General features: G+C 37.1%; 1 protein-coding gene across 1 annotated transcript in view; it reads left to right on the top strand.

Moving 5' to 3' along the window:
* LOC134532933 (pescadillo homolog) overlaps positions 1-20179 on the top strand; it is a 34858-nt gene that overhangs the window by 1286 nt on the left and 13393 nt on the right. The window contains exons 2-6 of the mRNA XM_063370003.1: positions 1594-1827; positions 2432-2803; positions 6430-6568; positions 9042-9169; positions 10054-10316. Coding sequence (XP_063226073.1) covers positions 1594-1827; positions 2432-2803; positions 6430-6568; positions 9042-9169; positions 10054-10316 — 1136 coding nt within the window. The remainder of the gene's footprint in view (positions 1-1593; positions 1828-2431; positions 2804-6429; positions 6569-9041; positions 9170-10053; positions 10317-20179) is intronic.

Genomic DNA, 20179 nt, shown 5'->3' with positions numbered 1-20179 from the left:
TGAAGTTGGGGGGGGGGGGGTACACTGGCCAGTCTAGGGTTCTAGAGTTCTAGAGTCTCCAGGACCACCAACCAGTGTTATTCGAAAGGCCTAAGCTGCTCCTCATCCATATTAATTTTTGGTTGACAGCTGCATTCCCAATATACTGAATTTATATCTATTCAAAAATATGCACATGTTAAAATATTACACTCAAAAATTAATATTAATTACTGGTATTGTAAAAAAGCAGACAGTTATAAAAATATTTTTTATTCATCTTTGAAGAGAAGCGATCTTATTGGATAGAAAGAACGAAAGCCAGGTCTTAGTTACCAGTACATACCATTCGTTCTTGACAGTTAGATCTAGTGTCTAGATTTCTTATGTAAATTATTTTTAACTGAACACATTTCTTTGCTCATAACAGTGTTATCTATTTGGTACTTAAAATTGAAGAACTGAACCTTTGAATAGTCATCAAAACATTTTAAAAGTTCAACCAACAGTATTTGTAAAACCCGATTTTTGGTAATCAGTGCCATCGAGGACACGTAATTTCATGTAATGTCCACTCGGAGTTTGGTCGTCTTCCAATATAGCATGAGTCCCTTAACTCTTTACCTCTTTTCGTCGCTCTTTCCAACTGCTGTATGTACTGAACATACAGCAAGAAGAGATGTGCAGAGGTTTATATGAAATCTGGGCCTACTGACCATTTTGCAGTGGAGACTCAATTCACATAGCTCTGGCATCTACAAAATCTAAATGCCAATTTACAGAAACATCAAATATCATGGAGGGAACTTGAAAATACGATTTTCAGATCTTTATTTAATTTTTTTCATAAAATTACTAAAATAATTATCTAAGAAAAACATATTCTGAAGCTTGAGGATTAACATTTCAAATTTATATGCCACTATTTTTATTACTACTATCAACAGAACATTACAGAAATTTATAATTTAATTAACCGCAAATTCGTTAATACATGTGGCATTATAAGATCAATTTGGTGGCTAAATGAAACATAAACACAAACATTAATACTAAGCGTTAACTTGTGTCTGTATCCTACATAACAAGGATATAGTTTAGGTAGTCAAAAAAAAAAATTTTTAAAGTAATTTTGCTCTAAGTCCACACAAAAAAAAACCCAGTTTCTCAACATAAATTTAGTTTTACAATTCATTAAACCCTACCTATCTTTCTTTGTGAGTAACTTTTGTTAAAATTAGTCTTTTTGGATGAATACATTCAATAGTGCCTAGTTATAGTTTTAAAAGAAAGTTTAATGCTTTATTTAATCCACTTTAACCATTTACCTATATGACCTGTGTTATCCTGATTTTCAATAGTTTGGATTGCCTTTGGTTCAAGTTAGTCTGGATAAACAAGGTTTAACTGTAATATTTAATCATCCAGTGGTTTTTAATGTTCATAGTTCCACTTCAAGTGTTCCTAGATATGTTTCATATTTCACTCCCATTCCTGGCCGGCCTGTGTTGAAAACATATCTGCTACTGTGAGGTGGGAGACTAGCTATGTACAAAAAAATACGGACTTGTGACAGGCTCAGATACATTAAATTTGCATATTTCATATTTTCAGTACCAGAGCGGGGAGAGCGCAAGGTACGTGACGAGGAAAACTGCCCTGAAAATGCTGCAGTTGACTCTGAAGAACTTCAGGACACTGTGCATTCTTAAAGGCATCTACCCTAGAGAACCTCGGCACAGGAAGAAGGCCCAGCACGGAGCGACTGGCATCAAGACTTTGTACTACAAGAAGGACATTCAGTTCCTTGCGCACGAGCCTCTCATTTGGAAGCTTAGAGAATTGAAGGTAGGTGTGTAGGTACTGACTTACGTGTTAGGAATTGTATGCCAAATGTGAATTTGCCATTTTATCTCTTATTGATCAGGTAAGATTGCTGCTTTATGTGGGAATGTGGCTACAGACATAGAAAACAGAATAAAAGCAGGGAATTTAATAGGTAGTCGAAAGGAAAACTTAGGGAAGTAAGTAAAAAACAAACATTTTTTGGTTATTTTTTTAATGTTGAATAAAAAATTTTCATTATCACCATGACAAATGTAATAATGGTGTCTACAGATCATGGAAGTCATTGAAACATAAGTAACTCGGGAATCACAAAAGTTTCAAAATAAACAGTAACTTTGGTGGATGTTAATGTAAATCGAATTTTTCTACCAGCCGTTTGCTAGCTTGCATTTTGTTTTTTATCTACTCACTTCAGTTTATCGTCGCACATTAATCATGTGATCAAAAATTTATTGTTTATACAGCACATATTAATTTGCAGAAAATAATTATTTGTGAAATGTAAACAGCCTATCTTAATTTATCTAAATTTTCCGTAAAAATATCTTGTTATATTTTTCACAAGCAGTCTATAGCACACGCCACCAACCATTTATTCCCACAGATCTACGCCAGGAAGTGCAGAAAGGCCAGACGGCTGAGGGACTTCTCGACCTTGAAGAGGCAGATGAGGAAACACCCCGAGTTCAACCTGGACCACATAGTGAAGGAGAGGTACCCGACCTTCATCGACGCCATCCGGGACCTGGACGACTGCCTCACGCTCTGCTTCCTGTTCTCAACGTTCCCGTCGCTGCGCCACGTCCCCCGCCACCAGTCGGAGCTGTGCCGGCGGCTCACAGTGGAGTTCCTGCACTGGGTGATCGCGGCCAAGGCCCTGCGCAAGGTCTTTGTGTCCATCAAGGGCTACTACTACCAGGCCGAGATCAAAGGGCAGCTGGTCACCTGGATCGTGCCGCACCACTTCTCCTTCGAGGTAGGTCGCTGTGGTATTCAGTGGATTGATTCCAAATTTATTGAAATTTTTCCAGAGGTTATGAGGGGTGATGCTATGAGAAGTGTAGCACAGATAGAATGAATGTGCGGGGGGAAATGGAAGTACCTAGAGAAAACCCTATATGTAGAGATGGTGATTTATAGAATTTAAAATAATAACATTTAGCATTTTGTAGCATTTTTAAAAACAATATTTAGCCAATTCTCTCTACAGGGTGGCCACTCACCGGGAAAACCGGGAAAACCGGGATTTATCAGGGAAATCACGTTGATCGGGAATTATCAGGGAAATGTCAGGGAATTTTTTTAATAACCGGGAATTTTTTGTGTCATGTATATTTCCCTGCCAACCATTACGGATTTTCCGTAATTATTACGGATTTAACACAATATTACGGAACATCGCTGGTTTATTACGGAAACGAGGCTTTGTGCTGCTGGGTAACGGAAAAAAATTCCGTTTCTGGTGTTTTTGTTTCGTGAACGCAGTTCGAATACATCACGTGGTTGCGCAGATAACGGAACTGATAAATGTGCGCATGTACTGTCGAAATAAGTAGATTAATTGTTGTGTTTTGTAATAGAAATGGTACGGTATTACGTCCGTTGTACGATACAACTAGTACATATTCTCGGACTTTTCGTCTGTTAGCTACTTACATCACGATAATTTTTGTACGGTACTTTGGCTAACCTGTCTTGTGTTATTTACTTTCTTGAAAGCCATTTTTTTCATCAAATTGTTTTTGTCGTGTGTACAGACGTGAAACCTTTTTATGTTGTTCGATAGTGTTGTGTTCTTCAGTGCCGGTTGTAGAAATGAAGCGTGTGACAGAACAATGTGTATCTGGGTCAAAAAAAAAAAAAAAAAGAACGTTACTCTTCAGAACTTTCGACCAAACTATATAAAAGAATGGCCATGCTTGTCATCTTCAAATGTTTTGGAACGCCACGCTTTTTGTAATGTATGCACGTGTGACTTTTCGATTGCGCATGGTGGAAGGGATGACTGAGGATGGCATATTGAATCAAAGAAACATGCAGAACATTTTAAAGCCGTGACGAGCAATAAATATATATCGTCGTTTTTCGCTACATCTGAAGAAACGAAAGTAACAAACGCAGAGTTATTGTTTACAAGTTTTTTGGTAGAACACAATTTACCGTTAGCAGTAGCCGATCATTCGGGTAATTTGTATAGAGCTATGTTTCCGGACTCAACAATTGCACAGAAATACAGCTGTGCGAGAGCAAAAACATCTGCCTTAGTGGAGTATATGGCTGGTGAAACTAAATTGAAACTGTTGAATCTTTATTAAGTGGACCATTTGCTTTAGCTACAGATGGGAGTACTGATTGTAATGCAGTGAAGATTTATCCATTAGTTGTTTCACAACTAGAAATGTTACACTTCAAAAATGAATTAAAGAACAGTTATCAAAAGTTGTGTGAAAAAATGTTTGAGCACTCGCCACTGAAATACCCCATTAAATAAAATAAAACACAGACTGCATGTCATTGAACGGGACGCTATAATGTAAAGTGACATGTTTAAAATGTATTTGTTATTTAACAAACTTCCGTGTGTATTTAATGAAGAAAATACAGCAGGGTGCTAAAATATGAGTAATCTCTTTCTATAATATATTTTTTCATCAAAAGTATGTTTTTTTTTGTAATTGTAAATATCAGGGAAATTTTGAATTTTTAATCAGGGAAATCAGGGAAAAATCAGGGAATATTTTTGGTGACTGTGAGTGGCCACCATGCTCTATTTACATTACTGAAGAAAAGTATATTTTTAAAAAGCATTAAATAATATACATATTAATTATTAACAACCACATAAATAAAGATCTAACACAACTACAAAGATAGCCTATCTTGGCAGGTTTCCAAACAACTTTTTAGCACTTACGGGTGCAATAAATTGAATACTTAAAATTACAATAAATATTTTTTTAGCTGTGTTCATGGCCATAGTTGATGTAGAGTGCACAAATAATGTTATTGAAACTCGTTTTTTCAATTTTCGCTTTCCTTTGGTTTTGGATCATGCCAGAAACCGTTGCTTGCCGTTTTACCAACTTTTTTTCTTCATCCGATTTCTCGGTGAATCTTTTTTTTGCAGCCTGACGTCCCTCAGATTTAATGTGCTTTTCAAGTACTTCTTTTTTTTCCACTCCAGACGGCGATTACATAAATTGCATATCAAAATATTCGTGTCACTTTCGTAGAACTGTTCATTTTTGTATTCATTTATGCGATCGCGAATGGAAATTATGTTTTGTCCCATTTTTACCACGAGAAATAACAGTATACAACACATTCACGAGTATGCACGCATTTGTAAACACACCACCTTCCACAGACTACACAAGAACGCGGCTTTCACGTGAAACACAGACAGAGAATGGGCGCGGCGAAGCAGAGATGTCGCAATATGGTGGCCTAAAAACTTGTACTCTGCAAGATGACAAACACTCTTCCAGCTAGTTGTTCTTTGCTTTGTTTACAATCGCGAGGCACGGATGGCCATTTTTCATTCAATATTTACGAACAATAGTGTTGTGAATGACGTGACAATAAGATACTTGTGCTGAATACGCCATAAAATGATGGTTTCTTTTGATACTGAACTGAAACGAAATACAATCTGTAAATAAATTGTGTAGAGTGAAGACAAATCTACTTTTTTACCTTGATTTCGCATTTATCTCGGAATAGTCTAGATTTCGCATTTTATAGCGGAAAAAATATAATTTAGCATATTTTCGCATCTATTTCGCGAAAACGAAAAATCACCATCCCTACCTATATGTTTCATCCTCAGTTTCCTTTTATAACCACAGTTTCTGCCATTAGAGCTGTCCTGGTTTCAGTGTGCTCTTGCCAGATAAACAGTTTGAAATGTAATGATTTTTTTTTAATATATCAGAAAATTTTTATATTTTCTAAAGGAAAACTTGGTATGATAAATTTGGATATATATTTTCGTGCTGTATTTCATCAAGATTAACTGATAATATTCCATTTTTATTTCTAATAAGACTTTACTGAAATATGCCATCTTGTTTTTAACCATTTTGGTCAACAAATTATTTTATATAATTTAATATCAATATTTATGGCTATTTGAGCATAGCACAAAATTTAATGGTATGCCTTGTTATTAATAGTGACTGCTTCAAATAGTTTATCTTGTAAAATAACAATAAATTGGTGTTCAGCATTGAAATGGAGTAATACTGTGAATTGACAATATTTTATGGGCTAAGAAAAATCAACAAATAGTATAATTGAAAAAAAAAAATATTAAATTACGGTATTCATTAGATGTTTAATGTTAACAAGCCAGAAACAGTGGCCACTGTTTGCTCTGTACTGCAAACTGAGAGTGAGACACTATAGCTCACGGCAGCTTCTGGCATATTTTCCACTTGCAAAAAACACAGTTTTCATTCAGCCTTTTTGGGATCTAACCCATATGTGGTGGGAGGGGAATGATCTGACCAACATGGCCACCAAACTGTATTGAGACCTGTTACATATTCAGCCAAATTTACAACTGGCTGTGCTAACAAATTCTTTCTTGTTGTGTCCTAGCCCCAGGCCAGAGAGGAAGTTGACTTCAAAGTGATGTCCACTTTTGTTGAGTTCTACACCATAGTGCTGGGTTTCGTGAATTTCCGTCTTTACCATTCGTTGAACCTCATATACCCACCAATGTTTAAAGGATATGCAGGTATGCTCTTAGTTATGTGTTTCATAATGTTGAGAGCTGTACAAATTTTATTAAAGAACTTTTATCTCTATTAATCTATTATTATGATTAATGGTCATTTGTAGATACAATATGTACAGTTCACTAATTTTACTTTCCTTAATGTCATAAATAATATAAATAAAATAATATAAGTACTTGGTTGATTATTACTATTTAAAATTTTTGAAAATATTTGTGCCTTTTTTTTTAACCAAGTGAAAATGCTCTAGAAAGCTGAAAATTTTTTGAATTGATTCCTGCTTTTAATTTTTGATCATTTATTGTACCCATAATTAACTATGTATTAAAAAATTGGATTTATCCTCAAAACAGTCATATGCACTGTTTGGTGTTAGGTTGATATTTTCCATTCACTATCTCAATTCTTTGGAATCAAAAACTAGTTTTTTAAGTTACTTGTGACAAACTAAATACATAACAGTGAAGAAAATATGAAGTGATACAAAACAAATTGTACAAAGGAAAGCTGTGTGCCATCAAAGTTGAGTATGCATTTAGTACTTAACAGGTAAACTAGAAACTAGAGCTGGGCCGATGCCGATCCCCGATCGTAATAATCGGCCGATTTTGTTAATTTTGCCGATCATAATGATCGGCAAAACGTAGCCGATTATTTGAGCCGATCGTTGGTCTCCTAATGCAAACTTATAACATTGAATAATTACCTATACCTAACAACTTTCCATGTTTGTTTACAGTACTTTTCGGGAAGAAAATTTGATTACTCATCGAGAAATGATAGGATTTAATAATTTAAAACTAACCACACACAAAAAAAAAATATACCAATAAAGTAAACAAATACCGTAAGTTTTATAAACATTGAACAGTTACATACCTAAGTATCAATTTCCACGTATATTTACGGTACTTTCGGTAAAATAACTTTCCATTATACTATTTGTAAAGTTATTTATCATTTACGAACCGAAAACTATGTATTTGTTTACCATTTACGGTTAATATTACCGGAATGGCGAGTGGCGACTGTTGTTTAGGTTGGTTATATGACGCCAGAGATTAGAGTGACGCGCGTCGCGCGACGGAATTTGTAGGATTAATGGCGCTAGTAGTCTCGTGGTTAGTAAACAACTACTCTTCGGGAATTCATCTATTTAGTTTTTTCTCGCTAAATATGGCCTATTGAAAGTTTTGTTTAGCGAAATTAATATTCTTATACTGTTTAGCGGGAAATAGAGCTTAACTTTTTTTTTGTATAAAAACCTGGTTGATGAAGAGTTTTGTTTCCCACAGTAGAACCTGTGACGCGCTAATACGGGAATCGGATAATCCGGGACGATTTAAAAGTGCAGAAAAAAAAGAAGCTAAAATTGTCAGCGCTTAAAATTAACGTCACGCTGGCCGGCGGCCGGCAAACACTGCAAGCCATCGCGTGGGCCGCTAAACTCTGCAACGCTGTTTGTACCGACCCTTTGTGTCGCCCCCCCCCCCCCCCCCCCCCCTTTTCAGCTGTCACATTTGTCACTCTTTAAACTTGAGGGGGATGTCCTGACTTCTGCTTCCCGTCTCCCGTTTGTTTGAATGTTGTTTGACGTGCTGCTGAGTTACTTTCCGCCCGCCAACGCACGGCAGGCGCCTGGCGAGTGACGTGTCTGGCTGGCATTCGGCTGGTCGAAGGGGAGGAGGGGGGTGGGGAGCTACCCAAAATTTATGTGTACAAGGTCAGCACGATCTTATCTTTCTCTCTTCGGCTGTTGTAAATGACCGTGAACTAATGGCTAGGCAATGCCGTAATTTTTTAAGCCGAGACAACAATTCGAAGGCGGCCCTTACCGTTAACCGATTATCCGGGTTTATTTATTTATTTATTTTTACAGAATTTCAATTATCCGGGCATCGGCGGGTCCCAATGAACACGAATAATGGGGAGTACTATTTTTATCCATCTGCTGCCAAGGCGCTGTAAGCCTCGGGAGATGTTACGTCACATGACCTTGGCCTTAACCCAGCTGCACGCTGGTGTCTGAGATGCTTGACAAGACCTTCCGGGCTTACCTGTATAATCGCTAGTCTGTGAAATTTATTATGTCGTGATTTTTAAGTAATCATGTCAATGAAAAGTAGTTTTGTCTGGGAATATTTCACCGTTTATAGTGATCCGTCAAAAGCAACGTGTAATCAGAGGTACTTGAAAGGCTCTAATCGGCTCAGAAGATCGGCAAGATCGGCAGCAGATGATCGGCATCGGCATGATCGGCAAAATAGGTGATCGGCCCAGCTCTACTAGAAACTAGGTAATATTACAACTCAGTTTGGGTTGGCTAAAAGACTACCTAATTTCAGTTTTCATAAAAATTCTTCAAAAATATATAACTAATTCAATTCTGAAAAAGGTTTGTCGAAAAGGAGTGGACAGTTTCATATATGTAGTCCTGGCCATACTGTTAAACTCATTTGGTTTTGTTCTCAGAATGTGAAAGGTCGCTTGTGGACCAAAACACGTATGTATCAGAACGTATTGCAGCATTGACTGTGCCTCTCATTCACGAACAAAGAGCAGCACAAGCGGAAGAAGTTGAATTAGATGAGTTTCCAGATGTAAGTGTTCACTCGTTTCTCTGTGTTGTAATAATTCTTGTAGAAATGCTGTCTGGATTTCCATATACGTACAGTGTTTATCTCTCTCTCCCTCTGTGTATGTAGGCCTTATGTGTTTTTTTTTTTTGGGGGGGGGGAAGTACTGTACAGAAAATGAACATAAGTTACTTGCATAGTTAGGACATTAAACAGGATGTCTAAATGTAACAAAAGTTACAAAGAAATGTAAGGGAACAAGAACAGATTACAAACTGGTTAGAAACTAATACGTAGTTTGACATTTCATTTAAGTTAATGGTCACACATTTAAATATATATTGTTGATGTCCACTTAAATTAATTGGAAATAAGAAAAGGTTTTATTTTTTTAACTTAAAATTTGGACAGCGGCAGTAGTCATCTGTTCCTTATTCCTGGGCATTTGTCTCTAAAGTGACCACATATCCTCTCATTTTATTTGTTATAAAACTTACTATTATTTAACATAGTGGTGTATGCCAAGAATTTAGCATGTTTTGAGTTTGCTATAGCAAATAATAATTTAACATTTCTAAAGTAAAATATTGTAACTAATCAAAGCTGCAAAATTTTTGACTTGCACCACTTATTTATTGCATTGTATTGCAATTCCTTATTTGCCTATTTTGCAATTTTCTTCAATTTAGGAGAAGTGCACATAACTATCGTTTGGGCTAACACACTGTGCCAGTGTGTATATGTTATTATATTGGTACATAGGTTCATGTCTAGACATTTTGCAAGCCTCTATAATATGTGCTAATTGAATAATACATTAAACTGGGGTTTTCTTTTTTCTTTTGGTTGCTTGTTATTTGCGGTAAGATGTTAATCTTTTAGATTTTATTTACTAATGATTTTTGCAGAGTACCGATGACCCAGAAAAGCTGGAGAAAACCAAGCTGGAGTTGGAAAGAGTGAAGAACTTGAAGACCTTGTTCGAGGGTTTGAAGTTTTTTGTGAATCGTGAAGTTCCACGAGAACCTCTGGTATTCATCATACGTTGTTTCGGAGGTGAAGTTTCTTGGGACAAGTTGCATTTTGTCGGGGCTACTTTTGACGAAAACGATGACACTATCACACATCAGATTGTGGACAGGCCCAGCATCCAGAAGGTTGCACATCCCCGGTAAGACATGATTCACTGACACATCCAGCTATGGGCAGTGGAGCAGACCCCCTAATAAACTGATGTTAAAATCAGATTTTTAAAAGAAATACACTATCACATTAAATTATGAAGTGTCTACCGTGTATGCATTATGCAAGTTATTAGAGTAAACCTTAATTTTGAACATGCAAGTAAAAAAAATTTTCTGTGATCTGATATTTGCTTGTGTTAGTGATTTCAATTTAAAAAGACCTGTAAAATACTAACATCTCTTGACAGGCATGGGTTACTAACTCACAAAAGATAGCTTGTTCATTGGTAGAGAGAAAAACAAGACAGTTACACACTGTGCAATATACACCCCTCACTACTTTTAAGTAATTCCCCCTTCTCTGTCATTAACGTATCGAGAAGAGTATAATAACTGCAGACCAGAACAGGTGATCGAACTGTGTTAGTGTTTATTGAAGATATCCACTGTGACCGCACTATCCAACATAATTAAGCCAGGGCCCTTCCCTAAGCAGGGGGGGGGGGGGGGGATATAATCACAATTTATATTTATATATATACACACACACACACACACCTATACGTGTTTAGGGCCCCATGCGAGGACCTACTCCCTTTAGGTGAATCAGAGGACTCGCAAGCAACTGACCTGAGACAGTGTTTGCGAGGACAATCGTCTTAACAAGTGAACGAGAGGACCTTTCAATGCGAGGACCTACTGCAGTGTGGCTTCGAATGGTATCACTCACTGTTGGTTTAATCGTTTCACTTGTCAATAATATGCACTTTTTAAATTTTTTAAATTGCGATTTCAGCAAAAATGCAGATTATCATTACCGAATAAATGCTATGTTTTTGCTAAAATAAAGTTTTATAATCCTTGTTTTTAGTACGAGGTAATCACATGTGAATTAAAAGTATTTTAATAAATTATGCAAATTCATGTTCTTTTGCCTTTAAAGAAAGAAAATAAATTGCACACTTTTGACTTGTTTCTTCAATTAATATAATATAAATATTTCCAGAAGTTGCTTAGGCCTAATCCTAGATTGGTAAATTAAAACATCTATAATGTGATACTTTGTATTTTATAAATGATATCTAAAGTCGTATAATGGAAATCGGGAAACTCTTGTGTATTATCGCTTGCACAAGATTGAAAATAATTTCTTTGCTAAGCGGGGAAACAGTCTCGCAGCTTTGTCTTTTGTGGCAAACGTCCAAAGCACGGAAATATGTGTGACAAAGAAATATTTCCTGCGAAAATTGCCAGATATGTAAAAGTATGATGGATTTTTAAATTCATTAGCTAGGACCAGGGGCGTAGGGAAGGAGGGGGGGTTATAGGGATCTATTCCCCCCCCCCCCCCAAATGTGTGGAAAATTTTTTGCTCGAGTTGCTTTTGTTATTTTAGCATTAAAAAATTAATAATATTTATAGCAGTACAATATTCAATGTTATATCATTAAAACTGCTAAAATAGACCCATTTTTAACCTAAAAATCAAAAATTTTCCGGGGGAGGACCCCTGGACCACCCGCTTTATAAGGAGGACGGGTGAATAGCCAAATGTTTAATTCCCCCCCACACCCCCTTCAAACTAAAATCCTGGCTACGCCTTTGGCTAAGACTATTTTAATGTACGTTGTTATAATAATCAAAACACGAAATACATGCTTTATGAATGAATAGAGGCAGATTACTTCCAAACACATTTTAGTGTCGCGAACAATAAATGTGTTGGTACCCTATTTATTTTTTCATTTTGTGTTAGTAAGCCTTGTGTATTTTAGAGTTCGTGAGGATCTAATATCACACACTGTGCGCATTACAGTGAATATAAGGACGTCTCCAATTGTAACAGTCTAAACGAGGACCCTTACACATGTGTGTTAGTAACCTTGTGTGTTTAAGGCGTTTGCGAGGACTTAATATCACACACTGCGCGCATTACAGTGAATATAAGGACGTCTCCAATTGTAACAGTCTAAACGAGGACCCTTACACATGTGTATTAGTAACCTTGTGTGTTTAAGGCGTTTGCGAGGACTTAATATCACACACTGCGCGCATTACAGTGAATATAAGGACGTCTTCAATTGTAACAGTCTAAACGAGGACCCTTACACATGTGTGTTAGTATCCTTGTGTGTTTAAGGCGTTTGCGAGGACTTAATATCACACACTGCGCGCATTACAATGAATATAAGGACGTCTTCAATTGTAACAGTCTTAAACGAGGACACATTTCTTTGCAGCTTGGTTGCAAACGATATCACCAGCTCTAGGGACGTGTTTATATGACCCTCACTCAAGTCGCTCCCCCTACCAGCCCTCCTTTTCACTGAACTCACCCCATTCCCGTTATCTTTTTGCTTGTATATGTCTCCGAGCAAGACGAAGTACAATTTTACAACATTTAATGCGATAGCTGTGTGTGTGGAGGAGTATTTAGTTTGTCGGGTTCTCGTTTACACAAAGACATCCCTATCATGGTCTGATAAGCGATATGCGAAGCTTCCCTTCTTCGATTCCAGGGGAAGCAAGTGTCGTGGGTAAGTGTGGCGGTACTGGGCTGCGTGGGCCGAGGTCACTGTGCCGGCAGTGAGGCTGGTTGGGTGCGGGGCTGCGGACCAAATAGCGATATAAAATGTAAAAATTTGGCGAGTGACTAAATTTACCGGACACAGGCAGCACCCGGGTCTTATAACGCTTTTTTAATCGCAAGTAATTTTATTTCTTTCGGTTCACTTAAATTTCTTTTTTTCTAATTTTGTTTTTCCGCCCGTGTCCGTAGGCCGTTTGAGTAGGTGCATGTTGCCAGCCCCCCCACCTCCGCCGATCACGATTAAATTTTGTCAGTGGTTTGTGCTCAGTTTGTGATAGTTTGTGCCGCAAATATTAGAGTTTGAGCTCGTCTGGTTAATGAGCTATTAATTAATTAAAGTGGTGGGCTAGCATGTCGCCAGCCCCCCCCCCCCCCCCCTCCCTTTCAAAAACCGATCTCGATTAAATTTTGTCAGTGGTTTGTGCTCAGTTTGTGCTAGTTTGTGCCGCAAATTAAAGTGCTTTTGCTAGTCTGGTTTGATGAGCTATCAATATAGAATTTTTTCAGCGATTTTTGCTCAGTTAGTGCCCCAAATTTCGCAGTTAGTCCCTGTCTGGAAGACTTGTAATCATACGTTGATTGCAGATATTCTAGTGTATGAAAATGGGTTAAAAGGATTATAAGAATAAATCATTTGTTTCTGATAGCTAAAAAAATATGATATTAACTCTATTGGAAATGTCTATACATACTGTCACAATTTTAATGTTTACACTGACCCAGCTTAGGAGTTACGAAATTATGTGAAAGAAGACAAAAGTTTGTATACATATGAGTAAGTATGTAATCGTTTACAAAAGTATTTTAAAATATATGCCATCAAGGCGCGTTGATGGTAACCCTTTATTGGCTATTGGTAAACTTAAATATTCAGCAGAGTATCACAGCAGTATAGTGGAATTAGGTCTAGACCCATTTCATGTATATTACTGGACACCAGCACACCTTGTTGTATACCAAGAATACTGCAAAATTAAGTCGAACCCATCAATTATGATAGATTGAACAGGAGGTTTAGTTAGTAAACTTCAGCACCCGTTTGGAAATGTTTCAGGTGTAGTGTACCTGTATTCTTTTGCAGTTAATGACTCTACACCTGGTTTGCAGTATACAGTTGTAAACATGCTTTCAGAAAGTCATCACAATTTGAGAGTTCAACATTTCCTACAAACTTGGCTACGAAGTGGTGCTCCGACTCTAAAAGAAACTATCACTGATCACTCACTAGCCCTTCTGTCTGGACTAGTAAAAAGCTTCACTCAATTCGGTTCTTCTTGCAAAATACTTGGAAAACTGTTTTAACAGCATTTTTTTTTGTTCTGGCTCTTATGAAATTCCTGACTGTTTTGTACGTTGTGATGTAGCGTACACATGAAAATTAATTATCTAATGTACCTCCCCTTCACGGCAAGCCAAAAAGGGTTAGACATTTATTCCTACATACAATGTTTAGCCCTGATGGTTCAAAGCGAGAACATTAATGATATTAAAATTTTACTGGAGAATATTTTTACAGTAGCACTTAGCGAAACAGACGAAACGAGTGCAATCACAGGCGAAAAGATGCACAGGGAAAAAGCAAACGATGGTTTTAAATATATTTTTCTAACAGGACCTAACCCAGCATTACAAGCAACAATAGAAATGATTTTATTTGACGAAAGTGTTTCAAATACACAAGGAATTACCACTTATTTCACCAAATGGCCACTTAAAATTGCGGCAGAAGTTCACGATAAGGTTAATGATGAAGGTGACCATGACAATTTATATTTCTTACCAAAAATTGTAATAGTCATTATAAAAATGTTAAACTTAATGGTGAGTAGTATGTAAATGGTACTCCTGAAACCGGCGCTGGAGTGTGGTGCCGGTGCCGGGGCAATAACAGATTGCTCTGACGTCACGCCGGCCATATTGGATGTCCGTGACCTTGACCTTGATCCCGGCGGCCATATTGGACCCGCCATATTTGATCCGCCATTTTTAAATCGAGCGCCCCACTCATTATGAAATTTTTGTCTCTTGTCGCTATATTTATTTTTTTATGTTCCAATGGAGGCCGCCATCTTGGATACCGTTGAATTAGTTTCTGTTCTTGTTCCTAGATAGCGCCAGCGTTGGTCTTGATTTTTTTCTGTTCCACTGGAGGCCGCCATCTTGGATACCATCGACTTTGTTTCTGCTGTTTGTTGCTAGAGAGCGCCAGCGTCGCTCTGTCTCATCACATAAGGTCGATGTTCTATTACCTACCTTAGCTATTATGGTCCTTATCGACGTATTAAATTTAATTTTTTTAATGTAAAATACATTGGAAGCACTGTGATTCGAACAATCGCAGCTCTGATCTCTAGATTGGAAAACATACACCTTTAACTGCACGGCCATCGAGACATTTACCAGACAGAATTAAATAAGGTATATATAAACATAACATGCATATTGGGATTTATAATTTTTTTTAAATTTTAAATAATAATAGCACTACCTGTTCGACACAAAACCAACATCTTGTATTAAGACGTAACTGTTGCAATTATCGTTTTGTTCGTCATCTTGAAAATCCGTAATTTTTATGCTAAAAAATCTGAAAAAATAAAAAAAAAATTAATTCCAACCAACTTAAATATTAAAAATTCTTAAAAACACCTTTGCACTTTTTGTTACGGCAACATCTTGAAAATCTGTTATTTCAATGCTATATTTTCGGGAACAATTCCATAATTCATCTAACAATTAACTTATTAGAATTCTGATTGATTTGATTGATTTCCGTCCTTGGTTTGAAACCAATAAGAGCAAAAATAAACAGATCCTTCCTCCACAGAAGCCACCTGCAGACTGACCTACCACCACCAATATCAAGGTATATATCGTCAGCTGGTATTATGTCATGTGCGCCATCAGGACTTCATCCGCTGGAGACCGCCATCTTGTTTTCTAGAGTGTGCTGGTGACATTTTAGTATAATTTTATGTTCACCATACCTTTAACCTTGACTGTCGGCATTGACCTTGAAATTTGACCTTGATCTTTGACCTTGACGACCATCATGGATATAACATTTTATGTTCAGTACATGCTACCAGGAGCTACAGCCTGCTAGTGGTCATTGCCACCATCTTGTTATCGTCTGCTGGAGGACACTATCATGTGTGTGTACTCGTCTTACTATCATTACCATCATGATAGTTTTATTCTAACCTGCTAGAGTGCAGTAATCATTTATTATTACTGAGGTGCCCGCCATCTGGAAATTTGGGCACCATCTTGGAATCGTGTAATTATTTAGCTAGAAATACGTAAAAAATACAAAATTCATTAAATAAAACACTTATTAATTTACACAATGAATCGATCGATTCCTGTCCTCGGTTCGATTCTTGACCAGTGACAGATGTAACTAAATATTAAATATATTTAATATTTTGTTATCCATTACCTTTCGTGGAATTTAATAATCATTCACTCAAAGAAAAACAATTCAAGACAATATATCTGACCAACGAATTAAATACAGTGCCGCTATGCCTTACATGAAAGTTTAACTTTTCGATAATCTGAATAACATATAAATCGTTCATGTACAAAGCCACACATACAGGCCAAGTGTCTCCGGACCATGAGACCGAGTCATGACAATATCAGACGTATAGGCTAGTCATTTCTGGACCTCATGACCTTCTTCGTAGTTAGCTAATTACAGGCAATTAGACCATCGTGAAATTTTTTATACATACTAAAGGACAAGATGGCGGGCACCTCAGTAATAATAAATGATTACTGCACTCTAGCAGGTTAGAATAAAACTATCATGATGGTAATAATAGTAAGACGAGTACACACACATGATGGTGTCCTCCAGCAGACGATAACAAGATGGTGGCAATGACCACTAGCAGGCTGTAGCTCCTGGTATCATGTACTGAACATAAAATGTCGGATCCATGATGGTCGTCAAGGTCAAAGGTCAAGGTCAAATTTCAAGGTCAATGTCAATGCCGACAGTCAAGGTTAAAGGTATGGTGAACATAAAATTATACTAAAATGTCACCAGCACACTCTAGAAAACAAGATGGCGGTCTCCAACGGATGAAGTCCTGATGGCGCACATGACATAATACCAGCTGACGATATATACCTTGATATTGGTGGTGGTAGGTCAGTCTGTAGGTGGCTTCTGTGGAGGAAGGATCTGTTTATTTTTGCTCTTATTGGTTTCAAACCAAGGACGGAAATTGATCAAATCAATCAGAATTCTAATAAGTTAATTGTTAGATGAATTTTGGAATTGTTCCCGAAAATATAGCATTGAAATAACAGATTTTCAAGATGTTGCCGTAGCAAAAAGTGCAAAGGTGTTTTAAGAATTTTTATTATTTAATTCGGTGGATTAATTTTTTTTTTATTTTTTCAGATTTTTTAGCATAAAAACTACGGATTTTCAAGATGACGAACGAAACGATAATTGCAACAGTTACGTCTTAATACAAGATGTTGGTTTTGTGTCGAACAGGTAGTGCTATTATTATTTAAAATTTAAAAAAAATTATAAATCCCAATATGCATGTTATGTTTATATATACCTTATTTAATTCTGTCTGGTAAATGTCTCGATGGCCGTGCAGTTAAAGGTGTATGTTTTCCAACCTAGAGATCAGAGCTGCGATTGTTCGAATCACAGTGCTTCCAATGTATTTTGCATTAAAAAAATTAAATTTAATACGTCGATAAGGACCATAATAGCTATGGTAGGTAATAGAACATCGACCTTATGTGATGAGACAGAGCGACGCTGGCGCTCTCTAGCAACAAACAGCAGAAACAAAGTCGATGGTATCCAAGATGGCGGCCTCCAGTGGAACAGAATAAAATCAAGACCAACGCTGGTGCTATCTAGGAACAAGAACAGAAACTAATTTGACGGTATCCAAGACGGCAGCCTCTATTGGAACATAAAAAAGTCAATATAGCAACAGAGACGTAAATTTCATCATAATGAGTGGTGCACTCGATTTAAAAATGGTGGATCAAATATGGCGGGTCCAATATGGCCGCCGGGGTCTAGGTCAAGGGTCAAGGTCACGGACATCTAAGATGGCGGCCTCCAGTAGAACAAAAAAAATCAATATGGCGACAGACGAAAATTTCATCATAATGAGTGGGGCGCTCAATTTAAAAATGGCGGATCAAATATGGTGGGTCCAATATGGCCGCCGGGATCAAGGTCAAGGTCGCGGACATCCAATATGTACGGCGTGACGTCAGAGCAATCTGTTATTGCCCCGGCACCGGCACCACACTCCAGCGCCGGTTTCAGGAGTACCATTTACATACTACTCACCATTAAGTTTAACATTTTTATAATGACTGTTACAATTTCTGGTAATAAATATAAATTGTCTTGGTCACCTTCATCATTAACCTTATCGTGAACTTCTGCCGCAATTTTAAGTGGCCATTTGGTGAAATAAGTGGTAATTCCTTGTGTATTTGAAACACTTTCGTCAAATAAAATCATTTCTATTGTTGCTTGTAATGCTGGGTTAGGTCCTGTTAGAAAAATATATTTAAAACCATCGTTTGCTTTTTCACTGTGCATCTTTTCGCCTGTGATTGCACTTGTTTCGTCTGTTTCGCTAAGTGCTACTGTAAAAATATTCTCCAGTAAAATTTTAATATCATTAATGTTCTCGCTTTGAACCATCAGGGCTAAACATCGTATGTAGAAATAAATGTCTAACCCTTTTTGGCTTGCCGTGAGGGGAGGTACATAAGCTATTAATTTTCATGTGTGCGCTACATCACAACGTACAAAAAGTCAGGAATTTCATAAGAGCCAGAACAAAAAAAAATGCTGTTAAAACAGTTTTCCAAGTTTTTGCAAGAAAACCGAATTGAGTGAAGCTTTTTACTAGTCCAGACAGAAAGGCTAGTGAGTGATCAGTGATAGTTTCTTTTGGAGTCGGAGCACCACTTCGTAGCCAAGTTTGTAGGAAATGTTGAACTCTCAAATTGTGATGACTTTCTGAAAGTATGTTTACAACTGTATACTGCAAACCAGGTGTAGAGTCATTAACTGCAAAAGAATACAGGTACACTACACCTGAAACATTTCCAAACGGGCGCTGAAGTTTACTAACTAATCCTCCTGTTCAATCTATCATAATTGATGGGTTCGACTTAATTTTGCAGTATTCTTGGTATACAACAAGGTGTGCTGGTGTCCAGTAATATACATGAAATGGGTCTAGACCTAATTCCACTATACTGCTGTGATACTCTGCTGAATATTTAAGTTTACCAATAGCCAATAAAGGGTTACCATCAACGCGCCTTGATGGCATATATTTTAAAATACTTTTGTAAACGATTACATACTTACTCATATGTATACAAACTTTTGTCTTCTTTCACATAATTTCGTAACTCCTAAGCTGGGTCAGTGTTAACTTTACAATTGTGACAGTATGTATAGACATTTCCAATAGAGTTAATATCATATTTTTTTAGCTATCATAAACAAATGATTTATTCTTATAATCCTTTTAACCCATTTTCATACACTAGAATATCTGCAATCAACGTATGATTACAAGTCTTCCAGACAGGGACTAACTGCGAAATTTGGGGCACAAACTGAGCAAAAATCGCTGAAATATTCTATATTGATAGCTCATCAAACCAGACTAGCAAAAGCACTTTAATTTGCGGCACAAACTGAGCACAAACCACTGACATAATTTAATCGTGATCGGCGGAGTTGGGGGGGCTTGCGCATGCACCTCTTTTGAGGTGGGTGAGGGAGGCCCAAGCCTCGTACCCCACTTCGTAAAGTTTTTCGCCGTAGGTATGTGTACTGCGTGCAGTTTCATGTTTTAATTTCCTAGTTTCTCAGTTTGAGACATCTACTAATTATCCGACGTCTTGTAAACCGAGTTCAGTCGTTGCTTCAAAAATAATATAAACTGACATTTTGTAATTTTTTTAAAATTAATTGAATAATCAATATCTTCAGAAAATCCAAATTTTTAATTTCACCACCGAGATTAACTTTCCACCTTCATCTTAAAAGAAAAGGTTTTGTCTGTGGTTTGTCATCCATGGCCGTCATGGCCGACCATTAAGAGTCCTATACAGACAGTCTTCAAGACGTGATTGTAGGGCCTTTTGTTTGGAAGAATTTGCTGCTTCCCATTACAGATATAACTGTCATGTTTTTTTTTGTGTGTATATAGGGAAAGGATGAATGGTTTGATC

Source organism: Bacillus rossius, chromosome 6 (assembly GCF_032445375.1).
Source record: "Bacillus rossius redtenbacheri isolate Brsri chromosome 6, Brsri_v3, whole genome shotgun sequence".
Lineage (NCBI taxonomy): Eukaryota > Metazoa > Arthropoda > Insecta > Phasmatodea > Bacillidae > Bacillus > Bacillus rossius.
This window is presented reverse-complemented; position numbering and strand designations above follow the sequence as displayed.